This window comes from Xenopus laevis, chromosome 9_10L (assembly GCF_017654675.1).
Source record: "Xenopus laevis strain J_2021 chromosome 9_10L, Xenopus_laevis_v10.1, whole genome shotgun sequence".
NCBI lineage: Eukaryota > Metazoa > Chordata > Amphibia > Anura > Pipidae > Xenopus > Xenopus laevis.
The window spans coordinates 48178014-48202907 of record NC_054387.1 but is presented as its reverse complement, the minus strand read 5'-3'; the positions used below and the strand labels follow the sequence as shown (position 1 = coordinate 48202907).

At 39.7% G+C, this 24894-nt stretch overlaps 1 protein-coding gene across 3 annotated transcripts; it reads right to left on the bottom strand.

The window, feature by feature from the left end:
• mfsd11.L (major facilitator superfamily domain containing 11 L homeolog) lies at positions 1-24091 on the bottom strand. Of its 3 annotated transcripts, none has more exons than XM_018235382.2 (14): positions 23862-24091; positions 20699-20847; positions 18453-18508; positions 16163-16270; positions 11129-11208; positions 10830-10926; positions 10687-10745; positions 10433-10577; positions 8497-8537; positions 8345-8410; positions 4575-4700; positions 3284-3458; positions 1473-1608; positions 1-1040 (listed from the first exon to the last, which is right to left on the bottom strand). In XM_018235382.2, exons 2-14 carry the CDS (start codon positions 20792-20794, stop codon positions 888-890), a joined length of 1338 nt encoding a protein of 445 aa, XP_018090871.1. In that variant the 5' UTR covers positions 20795-20847; positions 23862-24091; the 3' UTR covers positions 1-887. The 3 variants fall into 3 exon arrangements, with proteins under 3 accessions (XP_018090871.1, XP_018090872.1, XP_041432138.1); XM_018235383.2 differs by lacking the exon at positions 23862-24091 and adding an exon at positions 23547-23851; XM_041576204.1 differs by lacking the exon at positions 23862-24091 and adding an exon at positions 21521-21956.
• Between the last annotated feature and the right edge of the window lie 803 nt (positions 24092-24894).

Below are 24894 nucleotides of genomic sequence, written 5' to 3'. Positions count from 1 at the left end.
TGGCATCAGTTTTCTTTTTACTGTCAACTTGAAAAGTACTGATTTTACTCCTTAACAGCAGGAGGGTTGATAAGATAATAAAAAGGAAAAGGAAAAATAATTAGGTTATTTGAAGTCACAATTGAAGCTATACCTGTAATATTCAAAAGGTAAACTCTTGCGGTCTTTAGAGCAGCAGCAGCCATAATGCCCTTTTTGTTGGCGCATATTTCGGCTTGTCAGAGAATGGGGGCATTGCCCACCCAAACATAAAATTGTAAAACAAACAAAGCATTGGTTTCTATGCAGCCCTGAGTGTAAGCAGTCAGCAATAAACCAGGGACTAATTATCAAGCACTTTAGAATGTTGCAGAGAACAACTCTGGCAACTGGAGTGTTTTGTAGAACCGGCCTACTACTTTGGCACCTGAATCAATTCTAGGCTTGGAATAGAGGTGTAAATACTGAACTAAACAAAAGCGCCCAATATATATTTAAAAAAAAAACAAAAAACTGTGCAAAGGCAGTGCTTAAAAAAATCCTTCCCTTTCTGAACAAAAACAGATTTATGAATAAAAATGAACAATGTGGCAGCACAAACACTAACAGCATCCCTTTAAAATATAGTTTTGCCCAGTGGAACTGGACGAGTCCATTTAATAACAGCCCTAACCCTAATTGCAGTTGGTAGCAGTGTTGGCAGACATATCAGCAGCTGTCATGTTTGCAGGTCTTCAACAGCATCTTAACAATGAAAGCTGCCACACTTTGCACTGCATCACTATGGTGGGTTAAGGGTGCTGCATAGAAAAATGTCACAGCTTAATACCAGGGGTATCCCTGGCAAGTGGCACAGAACTGGTTGCCAGGTTTGCTATTGATGGCAGGCAGGAGTGCAATGGTTAACATCACATGCTGTTATACAGGGATCTCTGTGCCAGTCCCCATTCAACAAAGAAAAAAGATATTGTGCCAAAGAAGCCAAATATCACCAGGATCAACAGCTGCCAGTGCAGAAGGAGGTAGTTGCTGTAGAAGAATGCCACAGCTGCGCTGACGGACTAGGAAACAAAGGGGGAACAAAAAGAGGAGAGTGTTACTGATATAGTTAATTCCTGTGCATCTGTGCTCTGAACCCCGACAACCTATAAATATGTGCAGTTCAAAATCATTAGCAGAAGGGCTAATCAGAATAAATCGCCAAATGTGCTTGACTTGCTGATTACATTGGTTCACAGGGTGAAAGTTTAAGCAGCTCGGCAAACAAAAGCATTGGTTAGATAGGAGCTAGAATTGTTCCACAAGGACAGAGCTCTCACCACTGCCCGCATTTACACTTTAGTACTCAAGTAATTGATGATGATAATAATGGGCAGAAAGCAGTTTTTGGTGGTGTCCCTTTTAAACCAAGCAGAAGCTTGCATAAGGTACAGATATTTATTGCATTGCATTTATGGCAAAAACCATACAGAACTGACTGAAATGGGCCTTACCTGGACAAACTTGAAGACTGCAAAGGCAGGGGCACTGTTATCGGGGTAGAGGGATCCCAGAATGCTCAGCATTTGAGTGTTGTAGCAGCTGTCTCCCAATCCCAGCAGAAAACTGCAGGCCAGGGCTAAGGTTTTGCTGCAATAAGAAAGGTTAGTTCTGAACAGAAATAATCAAGGGACAGTGCCTATGTATTGTCAACCCTTCCCAGTAAACAATGTGCCTGTGTATGGGTAGAAAGCACTCATATGATATTGCCAATTTGTTGAGGTCATTCTGCCCATGACAAGCCCTCCTTCCATGACTGTCTGCTGTATTAAATCCTATTTCTGGTCTGCTTGTATTCTGCCTTGCCCCATTACATGGACTTGGAGCCTGTTTAACCCCTTCAGTTCTTTGTTGTGGACTTTTGCCTGCCAGTTTGCATTGACTGCCTTGTGTGCACCAGGGGAAGTCCACAAACAGGTCCATTACATCACCCTACTGGGAACTTCTGGTTATTCTGATTGTTAAGACAATGACTTGATAAATGGATGTTATTCATTTAGGATCCCAATTATCCTAGCAACCATGCATTGATTTGAATAAGAGAAGTAACAATAACAATACATTTGCAGCTTTACAGAGCATTTGTTTTTTTAGAAGGGAGTCGGCGACGCCCATTTGAAAGCTTCAAAGAGTCAGCCAAGCTTTGTGGTGTCCCAGGGATAGCAAAAAAATCAGGCAGTAGAACATGGGACAACTCCACCTCTATTTATTTCATTTTCCTATCTATCAATTCATGTCCTGCAAGCAGTTGATCTAAATAATTTATTCATAAATCAATTTACCGGTTATTAATTGACTTTTAAATTTAGTACTATGAATTGTGAATCTATTTAAGTGAATTTAATTAAGTGATTATTTATTGCACTGCACTTTTTATTAGCTATTAAGCATACTTACCACACAATTAACTATAGTACAAAAAACAATCAATTGATTAAGTGGGAATCACAGAAAGTTTGGGAATTCATTTTTCTTTTTTATTAATTTAATGAATTTCTAATTAATTGCACTGCGCGTTAATTTGATTGAACAAGTCCTGAGGACTAACCGGCTTTTAATTAAAACCTGATATTATTGGGGTTCTTTCTTTCTAAATCTGAGTTAAATTAATCCTTATAATGATGTGTGTCTGACCCCAATTATAATCAAGGAGATAGAATTTCAATTGATTGGTTGGACCAGGGGTGTTACACAAATCCACATTTTTATGTCTATAAATAAGCTGTAGCTATTTGGAAAATATTTGCAAGCTGATTTAAACTGCAGAAGATGTGTTTAAACACTAGCAGATGATAACTTACTAGCAGATGATAACTTAGCCAAAAGGGCTAATTAAGAGGCACTCAGTGATTGGTTACACAAGTAAACTGGATTTTTTTTTCTATACACCATAAGGTCCACCCTATAGGCACATGTCCTTAGTTGCCTTTATAGAAAATATGGCCCTGCCAACAGTGCTGGAATAGAGGTGAAGTTGAAGGTGGCTGGAAAATCAAGTTAGACATATCTGAAATGTGGGATTTAAGGGAATGTTTCAGTGCAGGTAAGAAGCAGCATGTTAGGGAGCAAGTAAGATAGCTGATGATCTGGAGGATACCTGGAGGCACACATGGGTGTAAGAAACAAGAGAAGATTAAATCATGCATATGAGAGGAAAGCAGGTAAAATGGATTCCAGAGAGTAGCAAGTGTCAGTACTATCTCAATGTAAGGAAAACTTGGAACTGGAATTGGATAAAGGGGATGTTGCACAGAGGTTTGGATACCTGGGATTTATAAATGCCTGGAGGTCAGTTCCATCTCGAGAAGCAATGGGGGCATCGCTAGGCATATAGAGGTATATCAAGTAGAAAGCCAGAAAGTGAACAACCACTCCTAGGATGACCACAGGATTACGACCAAAGTAATTGTTCTTTCCAAGCAACCCAAAGAGCCCCCCGCCTGTAAAATAAGAACAGTGACACACCAGAAAACAATAAGTCAAAGAAACAGATTTTAATCTCCGAAAGTGAAACCAAAGCGGTAACTGAATAATTAAGAATATAGTGAGATGTGGCATAACAAGGAGTATAACAACGTCAACTTCAACGCAGCCAGAATCAGCACCTTAAACTAAACAATGCACAAGTTAGGGGCCTACATGTAACTCCCACCTTCTACGAATACTGCCAAATGCATGCAGCTCTTTATTGAAATGATGCAGCTTTTTGCACTCCATTCAGATCTGCCACCAACACTGGCTGCTTTTGTGTCTTGCTGTGGCGCTTCTCTCTGCTTGTTGCTCACTGCACCATGGCCTTCTCTCACTCAATCTCATGCTGCTGAACCCGATCTCCTGACCTGCAGTCCCTTTATATGCCCTTGTCAGAGTCTTTTTTTCCACAGTGCCTCTCTTCTGAGATTATGTGAACCACAGCCTGCCCCCGACATCATATGGGTCATTATGGCTAGGCCTGTATCCACCCTCTCTATTGCTTCCTGTGCCTCTGTCTGGCAGTCTACGATTCTATGTGCATTCTGATTTATACTCTCATGCATTAGGGCAGAGACACAAGCTCAGAGTCGGGGAGATTAGTTGCTAAGCGACAAATCTCCTCTTCTTCGGGGCAATTAATCTACAACAAACGGCCTCCCGCCAGCTAGAATGTGAATCGTCGGCAGGATGGCAATCGGTGCAATTCATTTTCCAAAGTCGAACAAAGTTGCCTCATGAGGAAACTTCAAAAAAACGAATCACTTTGAGTGCCATCCCGCCGGTGATTTACATTCTAGCCGTCAGGAGGCAGTTCAGGGAGATTAGTCGCCCCAAAGAAGAGGCGACTTATTGCCGGGCGACTAAATCTCCCCAAATCTTTGCATTTGTCCTTACCCTTTACACTAGTTAAAGATAAGACTATACAAGAGAATGAATCATTTGTACATATATACATACAGTATATATTATGTTGTACATAAGTGTAAACTCTAACCCAGAAACTACATCATAGCATCATAGATGCGGAATACTGTGTGCAGTTGTTTCAGGAAATATTAATATTCAAGGAAAAGAAAACATACCCAAAACTTCTCCCAGGCCAATAAATATCCCTGAAAGACCAATGAGGCTCTTGGCGTCAGCTCCAAAGATGTTCATGGAGCCTATACAAGTTCCATACACACCAGAATAAAACGTCAGCTCTAGGCCTAGGATGAAAAGTTGAATGAAAACAAATTGTAAATTTTGGCATTAAATGTATGCATATCAATCATTTATATCTATCCCCCAAGACTGAAGGTAGTGGGACAGTTAGGTTAGTAGTTAGGGTGACTGTTACCCCAAAGTTTCTATATATCTATAACCTTGTTATAAGCCAAGGGGTCCCACCCTGAAGGCCAGTTAGGGTGAGATTTTGGGGTGAGTGCTTATTTGTGTAATGGGTACCCCTGGAACTATAGCAGTGTGACCGTTACCCCCAATATTTCTATATATCTTGTTATGGTAACGGCAGCCCTAAGCAAAGGTTAAACCTGCAAGGATAGCCTTGATCATAAAAAGTCTGACAACCACAGGATTGAGGTTATAAGGTCACAGCGCTAAAGAGCACTTATATATCTAATGTTAAATTAACCACAGGCTGCAGGATGAATGTTTGTGCTGGATATATGGAAACACAGATGAGTGAATACCCAGCACTATTCCCATTATGTGATTCACACACAGCTAATACAAAGAGCATAAGCCAATTTGTCATGAATGCACAGCAGACAGAAAAAAAAAACAAGGGTATCATCAGCACCAAGAAGCTCTGTGAGGGGAGAAGAGCTGATATTTGTCATATGTGAAAATATAAGAAATAATACATAAATCTGTCTTCTCAAGATGAAGGGAGGATAATGAATTTTAAGACTGTCATTTGCAGCAAGTGATGTGCCACCCCCTTTTCTGTTGGACTGATTTCTACCTTTTCTTTAAGGCAATCACTAATCTTTACCTGCTGTTGCTGAAGAAATCATTAGCGCATTTTATTATTTTTTGGACTGATTTCTACCTTTTCTTTAAGGCAATCACTAATCTTTACCTGCTGTTGCTGAAGAAATCATTAGCGCATTTTATTATTTTTTGGACTGATTTCTACCTTTTCTTTAAGGCAATGACTAATCTTTACCTGCTGTTGCTGAAGAAATCATTAGCGCATTTTATTATTTTTTGTTGTGATCCTTTGATGCCAGGGTTTGGCCTGTAGAAGGTGATAATCAAAGCCCTGCCTCCTGAGGTGCCTTGTGCCTAGACCAGTGTTCCCCAACCAGTGGTTCATGAGCAACATTTTGCTCCCAAACCCATATTACTCCCAATGGCCTTAAAGCAGGCACTCATTTTTAGAGGCAAGTTTTTGTTACATAAAAATAGGTGTACTGGTATAGGATCCGTTATCCGGAAACCCGTTATCCAGAAAGTTCCGAATTGCAGAAAGGTCGTCTCCCATAGACTCCATTATAATCAAATAATCCAAATTTTTAAAAATTATTTCCTTTTTCTCTGTAATAATAAAACAATAACTTGTACTTGATCCCAACTAAGATAGACTAAATCCTTATTGGAAGCAAATCCAGACTATTAGGTTTATTCAATGTTTACATGATTTTCTAGTAGACTTAAGGTATGAAGATCCAAATTACAGAAAGACCCGTAATCCGGAAAGTCCCAAATCCCGAGCATTCTGAAAAATGGGTCCTATACCTGTACAGCCAAACAGAGCCTCCTGTAGGCTGTCAGTCCACATAGAGGCTATCAAATAACCAATAAAAGCCCTTATTTGTCATCCCCAGGAACTCTTTTCACGCTTGTGTTGCTCCGAAACTCTTTTTACATTTGAATGTGGCTCAAGGGTAGAAAAGGTTGGGGACCCTCTACCTAGACAATGACCAGCAGAATAGCAGATGATTTCAAAATCTAAGGGCTAACAAAAGAAGAATACCAAGGATGTTGTTTTCAAGGAACACTTCATTAAATAGTTATTCTCCATTAACTTCATGTACAGGGTGGAATCTGGTCACAAATCTCTCCCTCTGTTCGCAGTAAGGGGCAAATTAATGCACAAAAAGGGGTGGTTTTGGCCTGTATTGGTCTTTTCTTCCCTAGCAAAGAAATACATTGTGTGCTATAGCTGTTACTGTTGTTTCAGACTTGCTTATGCAGTCACTCTCTGGAAGGCTGGCCACAATCTTATTATCACCTGTCACTGGAAAGTTGTAATGTATAAAGGCTCTTTCCAGGGCAATAATCTCAGTTCTTCTTACCAGCGGTGCAGTCCCAACATCAATTTCTAACCAACATTAGAATGGGATCAAAGCAGACCATTCAGGTACTGCAAGACTGCAAACCCCTGCTGTCTCGTGATATTGTTAAAGGGGATATAAAGGCAAAAAAATAAAATCCCATTTTAACTTTCTTTAATGAAAACAAAACCTATCTCCAATATACTTTGATTAAAAAATGTGTACCATTTTTATAATAAACCTGACTGCATGCAGTGAAATTCCACCTTCATTTACTTGTTCTGACTGCTGTGGATAGGAAACTTCAGTTTGTCCCTAGCTACTCTGCAGGGAAACAACCATACTTTCAAACAGCAGGGGGGTGCCGTGCCCCCCCCACCTTACCTCCCAGAACTCAAAAACCTTTGTTTGTTTTCCTGTAAAGCAGCCGGCGACCGTGTAGAGATTTGTATCCACAGACCCAGTGCAGTCTGCATATTCTGATTATTATTCAGTCTTGCTGTATCAGCTTCTATGGCAGATAATATTTGACTTGTGCTGTTTTGATCATTTATGACGACCCCTAAGCTTGGCCTCCCAACTGAAGCCCAGACCACACTGAGCATGGTCTTGCAAAGATGTTTAACAAAGTTACAAGACCCACTGTGGCCCAACTTTGAAAGCATAAATGATTTGTTTAATTAGGCTTCTGGTGCAGTAAGTTCATGTTACTATACAAAATACAGCATTTCTAGCATTATTCTATTTTAGACTTCAGTCTAAACTTAATTCCCCTTTAAATGCGTGAGGCACTGGAGTGTTCAGACTGAGAAAGTAGCAGAAAGGAGTAGCAGAATGCAGATCAGAATGGATGGGCGTTTGTATTTCTCAAAATTTAGACTACTAAACATGCAAATCCAACACCACTCTAGCTACCGTAATACATTCTTTTAATTAGAGTCAAGGGGCAATTTTATTATGTCCAAAACACAAATAACTTGTTGCCACAAACCGTATGTATCAGTAACAGCCCAATCCAACAGTGATCTGGTTTTGCCACATCCAGAGAACAGGTATCATGTAGAAAATTAGGATTTCACTGGAGAGCTGATTTAGTGAAGCAGTGAAGACGTTTATTCAAGATGCATATTAGCACTACATGTTTCGGACCTCTAGGGTCCTTCTTCTGGTGCAGTTACAACACACTGAGTGAGGCCTTTTAAGGTCCACAATCCCATCCCACAACCATCATGTGATCAAACAATTGCATACTAGCTCCATCTTTTTGTCATTTTCTACATGGGCAATTTTATTACCCTGGCATTTTGCAGGTTCATGTGAGAGGGACATTACGCCCTACATCCTACATTTCAGAAGGGAAATATTGGTTTACAACACAATTGAATAAAACTAGTACTAGGGTACACTGCATACTTGATTCAATCAAATTAATGCATCAGACAGCATTTGACATGTCTAAGCTAGAGGCTGACGGGTGTAAGGGCTTATTTGAACTATTTTACTACGTGTCCCTATATTTATAAGAGAACCAGATCCCCTAGCCAAATGTTTGTGTGCCATGTTTACATTACCTGTGTATGCCACCAGTATGCTTAAAAGGAGCATCTCTTTAGTAATGAACAACTTCAGGGACTTTCCTACAGAAGGAAGACAAGAAGAAAAGGTAAAAAACAAACAGATATTGTAAATCAAAGAACTACATACAATGCATGAGTATACTCACTGAAAGCATCCATGGCTTTTGATAAACACCCTTCAGAAGACCTGGTTAGGAACAATAACAGAAGTGTGATTAGATGCAGATATTAGCACAGTTGCAAGAATAGAAGTTTCTTTTAAGAATGAGGAGAAATTGAAGATACAAGAATAATACCAACATTGATGTCCAGGAAAAATGGAGGGAACAAGTTATGAGAACAGGCTGCCCAAGCTGACAATATTTCCATAAAAGATTACTTTTAGATATCATGCAGAATTTTTCCAGTCTGAGATTTAATAGGCTGTCTGGTTGCCTGAGTCAGCACTCTCTATTTTAACTGATACCAATCAGAAATAAAACAACAAAATGCAAAACTATGTTGGGCATAGATAATCATTTTACTGGTCAACCTGACACAGGACTGGGTCATAATTTAACACAGTGATCTCATCAACTGAACTGCAGGTTGCCCAATATCACACCAGTCAGCATGCGGACAGCATCAGCCTGTCTTTGGTGACAGCTTCTATTTATTAAGGCCTATAAGAGCATAGGCTGCATGGCCACTCAGTATCACAGGAAATCCATCCGTTCAGTCTGCGGGACAGAAGATTGGATTTCATAGGACTGGCCTACCCTTTAGTTTTACCGAAAGGCACCATGTTTGTGAATAAACAGCACCCCCTCGTTTACTGAAATCTCTACAGTCTCCCTACACTAAAGACACCTGGAAGAAAATGTGTACGAAATGTATTAAGCATCAATCAGCAGAAAATCACGTGGTATGGAGAGTGACACTTCAGTGTTACACCCTTTAGTACAGGGATTTCTTGCTCAGCCTGTGTGGCTGTAAGGCCTACAGGACACAAGTCCACTGGCTCCATGGTATTGTAATTAAAAATGATATTGCCTTTTTACATAAAATAGTGTTTTTCTATTAAAAATAGTACCCCTAATTAGATTTTGGGCAATCTCGCTGTGTCAGCATTGGCTAATGAAATGCAAAATCCACATTATTGACAATATCTAATATTTTTTTAGTTAAAAAGATCTCTTGGCCTGTTCTGTAGTGCAATAGAACTTGAGCCAAAAGCAATATATTCTTCAAGATATTGGGAAGCTACGGGCATGAATTCAAACTGGGGGCAGAATGAAATACAGGGCTACTCTCCATTCTTAGACTGAGGCGCTGTGCCCGTGATTCTGAACGTATTTCATTAAAAAATTAAAAGGGGGAGGGCATAGAAGCGGTAGGATTTAATCAAAACAGTTGGCTCATTCCATACATACACTGGCAGATGTTGTGCCATCTTCCTGAACTGGCTCAGATTGTATGGGTCCCCAAGAGTTCTGGGACCCATATAGTGTAGAAATGTCAAACTCGATGACAATATGCTTATCAAAACAGAAATTTCAGTCCACTAACGATAATATCTTTTCATGTATTGACTATCTGACATTATCCATGGGTGACTGTCGCTACTATTTCTGGGACATAACTTTCATACGATTGTGGTCTGTAAATTAATGACAAGAAAATCGTCTGATTTGTTATTTTTCCTATTTGATCCTACCATTTAAAACAGAATGGTTAGTTATATATTGTGGCAATGAAACAAACGATCGATATTCGAATGTTTGTAGTTCTAGGAATAAAATCTGAATGTCTGAATGGTCAGCTTAAGTGTATGTGAAGAGGGTAATGAGTGGTTTGAAGAGTACTTTATGACAAGGTCAAAGATACAGGATTTTGTTAATTGCACTGAACCTCAGAGCCAGTAATTGTTATGGGGGGCACAATGGGGCTAAATACCTAATTCCAATAGTTGCCTCCACTTCACAGTGAGACAGGAGTGGTTTTGTCAGGAGGATGAGTGCCTGTTTGGTCTTCCATCAGTACAATATGTATCAATATAGCAAGCATAAGCAATGGGCTACATCTGAGATAAGAAACACTTACATATCCCCTTCTGTATCAGTTACAGAATCAAAGGCGTCATCCTCTTGTGCAGTATCAGAATCTGGTGTTCTGATGAGAAAGAACAGCACTGACCCCACCAAGCTAATCACCGTCAGAGCTATAAACACCGTCCTGCGATCCTTATCTAATTAAAGGGGGAAAGAGCAGTGACATATTAAGACAACTCCAGCAGCTCCAATTCTACATTTAGCATATTAGTACTAGAAAATGATTGGGTCACTTGGGGTACATACCAGAAATACTTATCTCTCCTTTCCAAGCCAGATAGATGTAGAGGTTTCCAAACAGCATGCTGTTGGGGATTAGAAGAAAAAGACAGTTTTTTTCCCTGTTTTCTTGCATGGATTCACAAACAGGGGGCGAAGGGAGCACTAACCTGAATTGCAAGAGAGCCCAAAATATGCCACTATGCCTTCCAATGGTTCTGTCATCAGAATTAATAGTGAGACAGGATCCTTGGGCAGTCCAGAGAACTGAACGAGGCAGAAAACATGTAGTTCAACAGCAGATAGATTATGCACCATTCTATTTCTTTTCTATGGGTTCTGGCCCCTGTAGTAGAAGCCAGCTTAAAAGCCTTGAGGAAAACTGGCATTTTCTACCTAGTCTGAGAAGTTACAACAAGAGATGAAAAAGCGATAAACAAATGTGTTTCCAAAAGAATGTAAATCTCACCAGCAGCTGCAATTCCAATCAAAACGGATAAAGTGTAAAAAGACCAGGTATAAGGCTGAATAAACATAGCAATGTAGGCGCTGGAAGAGAAAGACACACATGAGTGACCAAGGTATACAATGCTTAAAAGGACAAGCTCATCTTTCAATAATTTTAATATCAATTATCACACTTTTAATATGATGCATACTGAAACAATATGAATGAATTAGAGTAGTGCTGTCCAACAATCTTTGGTATTGAGGGATGGATTGTTTTCTGGTCTACATGGCGTAGGGACCATAATGGAAGCAAGTGTTGATTACCCTGATTTTTGACCCACATCCATGTTATCACAAGCGCTTTAGACCAGTGGTCCCCAACCAGTGGCTCGTGAGCAACATGTTGCTCCCCAACCCCTTGGATGTTGCTCCCTGGGGCCACAAAGCAGGTGCTTATTTTTGAATTCCTGGCTTGGAGGACAGTTTTGGTTACATAAAAACCATGTTTACTGCCAAACAGAGTCTATATTAGGAGCTACCAATAGCCAATCACAGCTGTTATTTGGCACCCCAGGAATTTTTTTTCATGCTTGGGTTGCTCCCCAACTTTTTTTTACATTTTAATGAGGCTCACGGGTAAAAAAAAGACTGGGGATCCCTGCTTTAGACCATTTAATATCACATTAAAGGGGACCTGTCACTGTAAGAAATAATTCCAAATTCTCTATCAAAATAGTTGAGCAAAATAAACTTTACTTACACTATATTTATTATTTAAATTGTGTTACTTTCAGTCTTGGAATTATACAATCACAGCAAGAAAGCAGGCACCATTTTGTGGTTATTAAGACAACTTGTGTAAAATCTTGTGTATGCACCAGAATGGGAGACCTAATACCCATGTGCAGTGCCCTACACGATTATGTGCGAAAAGCAGTGACATCTAGGAGGTGCTGAATGGAAAGTGTTCCGGAGGGTTGGGAATCCCAAATATAAAAATTTATTATTTTGCAAAAATACCGGAAACGGTAGTTCGTCTACATTTCCCCCCCCCCCCGGGTATAAGAAACTGGGTTGATCTTGAAACAGCTTTTGCTAGGGATGGAAACTTGCTTCAGCTATTTTGGCTTCATAAACGTAGCAGACCATTAAATACAACCTTGTTACCAACAACACAACTTTCACTGAACTTATGGAATACACTAGCTAAAAAGCTCAATGTAAAAACTTTTCCATCAACCTTAACTCCTATTGCAACACTGAAATACCTAATCCCGAACATTAATCTCCATGACTGGAACCGTAGCGGGATAATTAATATTGGACAGCTTTTACTTGGAAAGCTTTGAGTTACCACGCTCACAACATTATACACACCTCCAAATAACCCATCTGAAATCTGAAGCTACAAATAGTATATTACAGTACTGAGATGGAACGTCTTTGTGGTAAAGCATGGAACTGTAAAGCCATTATCTCGGATTGCTACAATGGGGTCAGAAGATTTTAAATTCCCATATATGCAGAAATGGGAAGATGACCTCCAACTCCAGTTCTCCCCACGTCAATGACAACAAATCCTATCACCACCTAAGGCAGCTAATAGTTGCACAAAGCATATAGAAACGCATACTAAAATTATGCATAGATGGTACCTTACCCCAAAGCGTATAGCAACCATGAACCCCCAATATTCCCCACAATGTTGGAGGCAATGTGGACAAATTGTTTCTCTTATACACATGTGGTGGTCATGCCCCATAGTACAACCGTTCTGGACAAAAATATTTGATCTGCTTCAACAGCTTTTGGGTTTTTCACTTCCCTGCCAACCACAAATAGCTCTCTTACAATTATACCCGGACAACATTGTTGGCCTGAACAAAAAATTATTGTTTCACATATTCAACTCAGCCGCCACTATAATTGCAAAAACTTGGAAGTAACCTATAACCCCAAACATGCAACACCTCATTCTTCAGCAAAATGCCAGAGAGAGCATGGAGAGAATGACAGCAGTATCACCAGAAATCAAAATCAAGTGTGCACAATATGGGACCCAATGCATTCCTAACTTAAACACTCAACTAGTTTTCACTTTCTGATTAATTAGGACTCAGATTTGCGATCACTGTATATTCCATGTACAAGTTTCTTCTATTTTCTTTTCTCATCCTTTATTTTTTCTCTAAGCCTATACCTATATTGATGTTATAAATCCTTATTGTGCAACATAACTCTATATAATTTTTCTTCATAGATCTATCGTACCTGTAAACATGTAGACTTTGGATTTGTCTTTGCCTAATCTATGTCAATGCACAATAAACTTGCAAGTTGAAAAAAAAAAATTTAGGTTCCATGTTTAATTTGCAAAGAACTTTCATTATACAGCTTTTTATGTGTAGATGACAGGTCTCCTTTAATGGTGGTAGTACACCAACAAACCAAATGGTTGGTGCTAACTGAAGGAATATCACTCATGTAAAAAAAAAAGTTTGTAAAGTCATATTAAGACATACCCTAAATCAGGAATATCCATACTTTACTAATGCGAGGTTTACTTTTAGTGATGTTGTCCCTTTATGAGCTACATACATAAAAGCATTCTGTTCCATGGAAAATATCACTGAGCACCCCTGATTTAAATCCAAATCCATATGCAGTTGCCTCCTCCTCTGTAGATAGTACAGTCAACCCCATAACATAATGAAACCTTAGGGACCACCTAACAAATATTTCAAATTGCTAACAAACTCCCAGAACAACCCCCAGCAGGGTCACTTCACACATGCTGCATAGGGCAGGCAACGTATGGCACACACAGGCAGCAGAGCTTGCAGTCTGAAACTGAGGTGTGAACAATGCAGGGGTCAGTTAATCTGAAACTACTGAAACCATTTAAAGGTTACAAAAAGTAAGCAGTAAAAGCAGCCAGACTTTAATGGCAGGGCCACATGATAGATCCGTGGGCCACCAGTTGGACAGCACTGAATAAGTGTGTTCTTCCATGTCCACCTGCTACGCTACAAGGTGTTGGACTAGGTAGTAAAATAAAAGAAATGGGATAATCCACATTAATAGTGATTAATAGTGATTCAAACAAATAATCTATTCCTCTAGAAGGCAGAATTAGAAAAGAAAACTTCCTATTGGTTTATACTCAGACATGCAGAACCTATGGAGTTAACTGGCAGTGCTGGTGTTATTTCTGCCAAGTGACTAAACAGCAACACCAATATTTTTTATAATGCTTAATTCCCCCCAAAACAGCTATAATAATACCTAAGGCTTACTTCCCCTTGGATTTTTAAAAATCTTCAGTTTATATTTGACTTTCAAAGTACTCCATAGGAGAAAAGCGAAGGCAGCTTGAACTCCTCTGTGTTGAATCGGAAGTCAGCTTCCTACCAATAACCTAAAGCACCTAAGCTTTTTTTCAGCATTTGTAGCTTAAATATTTGCTTACATCGTTACCTCCAAAACTGAAGAAATAGAAACATATATTTAAGCTGCCAACACTAAAAAAAGAATTCAAGCAGCTGTCACCTTTCTCCTATGGGGCACTTTGCACATCAAATTCGAGCTGAAGTTTTTTGAAGAAAGCCAAGAGGCAGTAAGCCTTACCTATGATTATAGCTATTTTTGGGGGGAAGAAGTATTTAAAAAAATATTGAAGATCCATGGATCTAATTTTGCCTACTTCCACTTCATGGGCTGCTCTCCTTCCACTGGAGTTGGGAGTTTACCTACTGGTTTATTCTCAAGCAGCAGGTCCTCCTACACATTTTATACATACATAATTCTTTGCACAACATCCTAATTTCAATTTGGCAGAAGTTACAAAGCACTGAAAATGGAACAGCAAAGAAAAGAAATTTAATGTGACAGATGCTCCCTCTGCTGGTCATAGAAACTAAATGTAGCAATTAATACAGCTTTACCAGAAGGGGACAGGGGTAAAACCCCAGGTCCCAAGCAGGTCCGGACTGAGAATTAAAATAGGCCCACACAGAGGCCCAATCAGCCCCCACCACCCCACTAAATACTGACTTTCTATGGCACCTTATTGCAGCCCCTCTGGCATTTGCCAGAACCCACAGTCCGTGGCTGGTTCCAAGCATTCTGGATAACAGGTCCCATGCCTGTACAAGGCCTTAGTGCCTGCTATTGGTCAGACAGACTGTAAGTACAGAGCTCCATTGCAACGTGCACTACCTATCTTTAAAGGGCAGGTCAACCCCAAAATAAAAATTTGCCTAATAAAAGAACACATAATTCTAAGCTATTTTTCAATATACATTAATTAAAAAATGTCAGTGCTTTTAAAGTGACATGTAAATACAATTGCTATTGAAAGCATTTGCTTAACTCCTGGTTGTTGCTTTTTCAACAATGTTGCAAAAGTCTTGGTTGCCCAGCAAAAACAGGTCTGTTAAAGAACAGTAACATCAAAAAATTAAAGTTTTTTAAAGTAATAAACATATAATGCAGTGTTGCCCTGCACTGGTAAAACTGCTATGTTTGCTTTAGAAAAACCACTATTGTTTTTATAAATAAGCTGCTATGTAGCAATGGGGGCAGCAGGTTCAGGTTACACAGCAGATAGCAGATAAGCTCTGTAGAACATAATGGTGTTATCTCTTATCCAATATTTAACCTGTGCCATATAGCCTTGTTTCAATTTCCACCATTGCTACACAGCAGCTTGTTTATATAAACTATAGTAGTGTTTCTGAAGCAAACAGAACAGTTAAACCAGTGCAAGGGTCAAAGTACATGATATTTTCCTTACTTTAAAACACTTAATTTTTTGATGTTATTGTTCCTTTAATCAGCTGCATTGTCTTTCATTGTATCAACAGTCTTAGCCATCAGGGCATAGAATAGATAGGGACAAACCATGATTTCAATAGCAACATATATACAAATAACTTAAAAACCATAAAAAAGGGATTAGATATACAGAAGTTAAGAAAAAATACTAAGCTCAGAACTGAATGTATGGGGCACACAAATGACAGATACAGTTTCACTCTGAATTCCCTCTTACCTGTATAAAAGTCCACTTAGGAACATGGACATCTGACACCCAATCACGGCAATGACAGAAGGCGCAATGAGATTGGAGGCCGAGAACACACTGTATATAATGGCCAAGCTGCAGGGAAAATATACGCTCATCAGGCTTATATGTACTAACAGGTAACATGATACTTAGCATAAGCTAAACATTTGCTAAATTCACAAAATTCAACCTAAATTAATATATACAGGAGCTAGACACATTTACATAAACAAAATAATGCGCTAATGGACAAGTAAAAGCAACTTTTTTCAATTAGTTTCTATTTCCTTTTTGTGACCATTTCTATAATTTGGAAGGTAAGAGATTAATTTTTCAGCTTCTTCTGTCTTTCTGAAGCATCTCTGAAGGGGGGGGGGTTACCAAATCTGTAAACTGTTCTAAACTGATACATTAGTTGATAAATTTCTTATATTTGGCCCTGCAGAATCTCCGATTTTTTTTAAAGGAAGCTGTTATTAATACAATAGTTGGTAATATTCCACAGATGCTGCTGGGAAATGTATCAACTAAAAGCAGCAAATTGTAACAGCTCAGAATCTGCTCCGGTGCTGCCAGACTGAAACACCAGCTACAGGACCATTGAACTTAAAACTTTAGTTTTGGAAAACATGGAAAGCAATAGAAAAAAATGTCTTTATTTCTGGTGAACAATCTGAAAACAACTGAACTGAAAAAGTGTTTGGAAGGTGAAGAACCCCTTTAAGCGTTTTGTACTATATGCACACATATATCGATAATGTCTGGTAAATTCATGGAAAGTATAAAAAAATGTATGAATGTAGTGAATGTAATTTCCCCTTCACCATTTTATTAAATGGAATATTCCCATGTCTCTAATACTGATGGATAAAGAAAGGAAGAATCAGTCAAATATTACTTTTTTCCCCAAATACTTTTTATAGAATAATGCATTTTCTTACAATCTTACCAGAAATAGCAGAAGCCTATGTGATGCTCATGGCTAAATGTATTGGTACAGGTACAGGCATTAAAGGGGAACTAAAGTCTAAAATAGAATAATGCTAGAAATGCTGTATTTTGTATGCTAAACATAAGCTTGAACTTACTGTAACAGAAGCCTAATTAAACAAATGTTTTCAAAGTTGGCCACAGGGGGTCATCATCTTGTAACTTTGTTAAACATCTTTGCAAGACCATGCACATGCTCAAAGTCAAAAAATTTCTGCCATATAAAGCTGAGACTGATTAATAATCAGTATATGTAGACTTCACTGGGTCTGTTGATACAAATCTCTACACAGTTGCTAACTGCTTTACATGGAAACAAAGTTGCTCAAGTTCTGGGAAGTAAGGTGGGGGGGGGGGGCTTCCCCCTGGCATTTGAAAGTATGATCAGTTTCCCTGCAGAGCAGTTAGGGACCATCTGCAGCAGTCAGAGCAAGTAAAACAAAGTGGGAAATTCAATGCATAAAGTCAGGTTTATATTGGAGATAGATTTTTTTTTTTTCGTTAAAGAAAGTTAAAATGGGATTTTATTTTTATGCCTTTACATCCCCTTTAAGTTGACTGATAAACCAACCAATAGTATAGAGCGAAATACTACTACAATGCAAATTTCGGAAATGTTTTGTAACCAAAACCTTACTTCTTAATGGCATGTGATTTGTTCTATGTTTTTTTATGTATTTTAAAACAATAAAAAGTGCAAGTCACCAAATTGTCTGGTAGCAACATAGTTAAAGTCCATATGTACGTTGTCAATTTAATTACTGCTCAAGGTGATTATTCTAGAATATATTCCATAAGAAGTCACTGAAAGGATTCACACATGTATGTGATATGCGTAATGTGTGTTATTGTTTATATTACCAATAAGAAATAAACACTAGTTGCAGGGACAGTTTTGGTGAGGTCTGTATTCACCTGAATGTTTGCTTTATAGGTTACCTAAGTGAATGCCTTTATAACCTTCACATATTACTTGCTTACATCCTTTAAGTTAAGTTCTCATGGACTTGCACAATAAATGAAAGGACAACATATAAATGGACTTTTGTATTGTTCTTATTGAACTACAACTCTCCTTCACTACATGTAATTGTTAATTATTGGTGCACAGTAATGGATTACAGCACACATGATGGCACAACCCTCAAACCCTCAACCCAAGGCAAGAGCTTCCTTGAGCAGCTCTAGTTTTTGTGCCTAAAAATTACACAACAGCTAAGTACCATGTGTACTCAATTCCTCCCATAGAAAAACAATATTAATTTCAATTGATATTGCAAGATACCTTGTATAACCACTTCCGTGGAAACTGGTGCTGTTCAAGCTGGAGATGACAGTTTGCTGTATATACAAGAAGAACGAAATTAGGAACAACATATTAGGCGGATATAAGCCAATGCATTACTATGGAAAATACAGAGCATGCGGTGGACCCGGTATGTAGAACTAACAAGAGGCATTGGCTTCTGTAGTGATTCTTGAAGCACTGATTATATGGCACACACACGATCAGGGCCGCCATCAGGGGGGGACAGGCGATGTACCGGGCCTGGCAATGCTGCACTTACTTGATTAGCCAGGCCCCCCTGCTTGAGCTGCCGACTCGGGAGGGAGTATCTTCGGTCCATTCCCTTCCCTTATTGGTCATAGAGTTTAAAGGAGAAGGAAAGGCAAAATTCATGAGCTATCTTCCTCTGATGTACTCATAAAGATGTCCTGAATCACTATAGTTGTAGCTCACCTAAGCAAATCCAATCGCATAAATTCCATCTTCATGTTCTGCTCTCATTCATGCGGCAGCCATCTTGCTTAGGTATTGGATGCTTCCTTTGCCTCTCCCTCCGTATTGCGCATGCGCGGAAAAAATAAATCCCTGACACCAGGAGGGTATCACATATGACGTTGCACTCATTACTAGCAGCACGAGCTGCACAAGCGAGTAAAATATTAGTGGCGCGTATCTGGAGAAATACTTTAATTTATAAATTTATAAATAATCCACTATCATGTAAAAAGCAACTGAAAAATCTGTGGATTTGTGCCTCAATGTAGACTGCTTTGCAAAATTATTTTGCCCCCTTGCTAGATTTGCATGCGCGTCATCTGAGACATGTGGATTATTCTACAATTGAGCCCAATGCGTCTCAAGGCTGCCTCGGGCAGCAGCGAGGAAGCTGCCTGGAAATTTGGTGACGTCACCAAAGTCCAACGCTACAATATCCACAGAGGGCTGCTGCTTCTACTAGACACCAGGGAGATAACTTTAAAAACGTTCTGTAAGTAATGAGTCCACCAGACTTATTGTAGAAATATGCTTATGTTTTGCCTTTCGTTGTCCTTTAAATCCCAGTTGAGCTGCTTAGGGATTGGATAGCTGAGGTTTGAACTTCCCCTCCAGCTCATCCAATCGCCATGCAGCTTTACTGGGACTTAACATTCTCTTCCCTCGTTGGTCACAGAATTTTGTCACTGGAAGAAGATGCAGCTGCCTGTGCTCCCTCCATCTCTTCTAAAGTTGGCAGCTCAATGACAGCAGGTCAGCCCTGCTAATCAAGTAAATGCAACATGGCAGGGCCTCCCTTAAGTTAACCCTTTGTGGTCTCTGTAATTGTATGGGGGGACCCTGGCCACCAATTTATTTTTAAACTTCTGGGGGGGGACGGGATGGGACTGGTCACAATTCTTTCACATGAACATGTAAGGGAGGCCCTGGCCACCAATATTTTTATAACATATGGGGGGGCATGACCACCAATATTACTTTTATGGGGGGCCCTGACCACCAATGTTTTTTTTTTATTAAAGGGGTGATTCACCTTTAAGTTAACTTTTTATGTTATAGAACGGCCAATTCTAAGCAACTTTTCAATTGGTTTTCATTATTTATTTATTTTTTATATATAGTTTTATAGTTATTTGCCTTTTTCTTCTGCTCCTTTCAAATGGGCGTTGCTGACTCCCTTCTAAAAAAAAAACAATGCTCCGTAAGGCTACCAATGTATTGTTATTGTTACTTTTTATTGCTGATCCTTCTATTCAGGCCCTCTCCTATTCATATATCAGTCTCTTATTGCAATCAATGCATGGTTGCTAGGGGAATTTGGACCCTAGTTACCAGATTGCTTATGATGCAAATTGAAGAGCTGTTGAATAAAAAGCTAAATAACTCAAAAACCTTCAATAATAAAAAATGAAAACCAATTGCAAATTGTCTCAGAATATCACTCTCTACATCATACTAAAAGTTAACAACCCCTTTAATGTGGGGGAGTGCCTGACCAACATTGTTTTTTTTTTTTTGGTTTTTTATTAACATGTGTGGAACCCTAGCCACCAATGCTTTGGACCTGTGGGTGGGGCTTACAGTGGGGTGGGCGAAGCCCAGGGGGCCCAGGAACCTATGGGTCCCTGCGATTTCTGATGGTGGCCCTGCACACAATCATGCAGAATACAGTCAGACCCCCGCACAGTGTTCTATTACTGGTCTGCACAATATTGGTGTTGAATAATGAACATTTTATGAAATCTTACCGCTACATTACCACTTGTCTGGAAGGCGGTGAACATAAACATAAAGCCTACACCCAAGATAACAATATTCAGCAGTTTCCTGGATTCTGGAGACATTTTCGGTTTATGATTTGCAGCAGGACTTTATCTAAAATGAGGTGGCAACAATCCTGAAAAGAAATACTTAAACATTAATAATAATATATAAACCTAACAGCACATGAGAATTAGCCTGACTAACAAAGTAGAAAAACAAGGCAAGAAAAACACAAACCTATTTTTTCCTTTAATAAGTGTTTGTAGATATGCCTGCCAGGGTCAGGTGCATATGCTACATCCCAATATGAAATGTGATAACAGATTAAATAGGCAATTCCCCTTGATAAAGGCTTTTACGACAAAACGTCTGCTTAATTCTCGAATATTTTTTTTTTGTGGCCAGTGTATTCGCTTCCTTGTATGCCTTGCATTTTAACTGGGTGGTATTTGATTACTATTTGATTACTTTGCTTGATATGTACTGTTTTGCCAAACATTGTTTATCCAAATATTTGTATATGAATTTTCGGTAAAGAATATTTATTGCAATAACACCCTGTGATTTGTTTAGTATACAAGCCCTGGATAAACAGAGGCTTGCAGGTGCAACTGAGGATGCCACTTGAACAAGGATATGGTTGCTACTGGGTTCCCTTAAACAGTGTTCCACTCTGTGTCTTGCATTGCATACAAAAACAAAGATGCAAAGAGGAAAAATTAATAGCTAGAGTGGAGTAGCTAGACCACATACAAGAGCTATGATCATAGCGCCCTGTGTACAGCTAGTTATAGGTTGTGACTTACAGTGTGACTGCAGCATACACTGTCACACTTTAGTCAATACTTGGCTTTTATTCAGAACCTGCTTCATCTCTTTCACTTCTCTGCTATGACAGGCCATAGGGGCATTCAGGGCCGCCATCAGGGGGGGACAGAGGGGACAATTGTCCCGGGCCCAGGCCTGAAGGCAGCTCCAAAGCGGTGCCGCTTGATCGAAGTCCCGAACAGCCGAAAGCGGAAGTGCCAAACAGACGAAGTCTTGAAGCCACAGAAAGACCCGAAGTCACGAAAGAACCCGACACTGAAGTCTTGAAGCGGCGAAAAGAAACAAAGTCACGAAAGGAGCCGACACTAAAGTCCTGAAGCGGTCGAAAAGACCCAATGTTATGAAAACAGCTGTAATTGAAGTCCTGAAGCCACGAGTTCAATTCTACCAACACCAATGTGGGGTTTTTTTGAGTTTTTTTTAATCCCCTGGCCACCAATGTTTTATTTTAATACTCTATAGGCCCCTGACAACTTTTTTAAAAAAATATTTTATGGGGCCCCAATTTTTTTTTTAACTTGTAAGGGGGGCCTTGGCGCCAAAGTTTTTTTTAAAAAAATATATTTTCTGCGGCCCCAATTTTTTTTTAACTTGTAAGGGGGCCCTGGAGCCAAGGTTCTTTTAAAAAAATATTCTTTGGGCCCCAAATTTTTTAACTTGTAAGGTGGCCCCTGGCACCAATGTTTTTGTAAAAAAAACTTTTATGGGGTTCTGGCAAATGCCAGAGGAGCTGCTGTACAATGCCATAGAAAGTCACTATTCAGTGGGCTGGTTGGGCCTCTATGTACTTGAAATGGCAGGGCTTATTTTGACTCCCAGTCCAGACCTGCTGCCCACCCCAGACGCAAAGCGTCCTCTGGCTCCCCCCCCCCACGATCTGCAAAATACCCCCACTTTTTTCGTTCAGTCGCACTAGGGGCCAGGGAGGGAAGGACCGGGACTGGACCGGCAGGGCCCACCGTTTTTTTTCAGTCCGACACTGGGAGGGCACTGTGATTATAATGTGTAATGTGAACCTGTTGGGCCTTATGCAATGTTATGTCAACTAGTCTACTTTCTCTGGATCTACTTCTCTTGGAATTAAAGGGATACTGTCATTGGAAAACATGTTTTTTTCAAAACGCACCAGTTAATAGTGCTACTCCAGCAGACTTCTACACTGAAATCCATTTCTCAAAAGAGCAAACAAAATGTCTAGCCAGATTTCAAAATTGAATATAAAAAAATTTGTCAGTTTCCCAGCTGTCCCTGGTTATGTGACTTGTGCCTGCACTTTAGGAGAGAAATGCTTTCTGGCAGGCTGCTGTTTTTCCTTCTCAATGTAACTGAAGGAGTCTCAGTGGGACATGGGTTTTTACTATTGAGTGTTGTTCTTACATCTACCAGGCAGCTGTTATCTTGTGTTAGGGAGCTGTTATCTGGTTACCTTCCCATTGTTCTGGCTACTGGGGGAGGGGGGGAAGGGAGGGGGTGATATCACTCCAATTTGCAGTACAGCAGTAAAGAGTGATTGAAGTTTATCAGAGCACAAGTCACATGACTTGGGGCAGCAGGGAAATTGACAATATGTCTAGCCCCATGTCACATTTCAAAATTGAATATAGAAAAATCTGTTTGCTCTTTTGAGAAATGGATTTCAGTGCCAATTCTGCTGGAGCAGCACTATTAACTGGTTCATTTTGACAGTGGCGCAAAATATATGTAATCAAGCTGATTTTGGGACCCTCTGCTATGCTGGGTACTTGAGGTGTTGAGTACAACAGTGCTACAGGCAGTGTCATGTGATTCATTTATATATAACAATTATCTTTTTACATTTATTAATTACGCATTTGTTATTATTATAGTATTAGTTGCACACACACTAATAAATCAGACAACCTAGTTTTGTCAATAAATGATTTTCATACAAACCATGCAGCTTAGCCCCTAGTTATTGTATACAGGCTTAGCCTATTTAATATCTTTGCCTTCACCCCCCTGGAAAAAATTCCTAGTTACTACCATGGAATGCTGTATTATCTCAAAGCAATGTTAACTGATCTGGGTCCTGAAGCAAACGTGGCCAGCTCCACAACAACACAGGAATACAACTGACACCCAGCTGAAAGGGCAAGTTGTAAGAGGCTTATTTTATCAAACAGTGGCCGGGGAATCCAGAAGAAGTGTCTGCCAGTTCAGTGCTTTGTCTATTAATCAAAACGTCTCCGACTCAAGTCAAGGGGCGTCTATCTCCCGTGTAAGTGTAAGCCATTACAGAGGCCACTCGTTATGTGGTGAAATAGGCAACAGCTGTCTAAAAACAATTCCACCTCTTACCCCACGGACCCTTGCAGCGAACTTTGCCGGTCTCAAGGAAATAGCATGATTCCAAGTCAGCTGATCTGTAGAGACCGAAAGCATTTTCAGCGGTCAGCTGACATAGGTGGACACTCCAATTGCATTATGGGAAATTGTGTTTTTTTATTCACTCGCTATAAGCTTTGTGAGCTTCGGGGAACTTTCGCCTGTAACTACATTTCCCAGAAGGCACCGATCTTTTGCCACGTCATCACTCGTTCTCCGTCATTAACTCTTTGCAAACAGGCGTAGACAATAGTTTCCGTGTAGAGAACCAGTTCTGTGAAAGGAAAACGGACATAAGCATGACATGGGAGCAGCATTGTTACCTGCTTGTTTAGCGTTTGTGTGATTTAGCAAAACAATGACCTGTTGCATAACCTTATCAGGGGCTGCTGACTCAATATAAACACAGTTTTGTCTTTACGTTCTCTACAGAAAAACATGAATTTACATTTTATTACTGAACACTCCTCGGCCAGGAAAAATGAAACATGAATAGAAACAAAACATTTTTGGGAAGTCATCATGACATTTTGGTCCAGTCACAGGCAGGACTCCTTTTCCCTATAATTTGTACCTGAATTATTAACCATAACCCCTGCAACTAGAAAGCCCCAAACCCTCTCAATATTACCTCAGATGCAGGTAGTGATTAGGGTTGCCACCTCTTCTGGAAAAACATACGGGCCTTCCTATATATTTATCTTTTTTCCTTATTAATAACATTGGGATGAGCTGGCCAGATGGCAACCCTAGTAGTGATGGAAGCATGATCAAGGGTAGGGTTGCCACCTGGCCGGCATTTTCCCAGCCTGGCCGGTAAAAATGTTGCTTGATGCCAATGTTATTTATAGGGAAAAACCATAAAAATATAGGAAGGCCGGTATTTTTTTCCAGAAAATGTGGCACCCTAGCCAGGGGGCATAACTAGGTCTGGTGAGGGTAGGGTTGCCACCTTTTCTGGAAAAAAATACCGGCCTTCCTACATATTTATAATTTTTCCTTATTT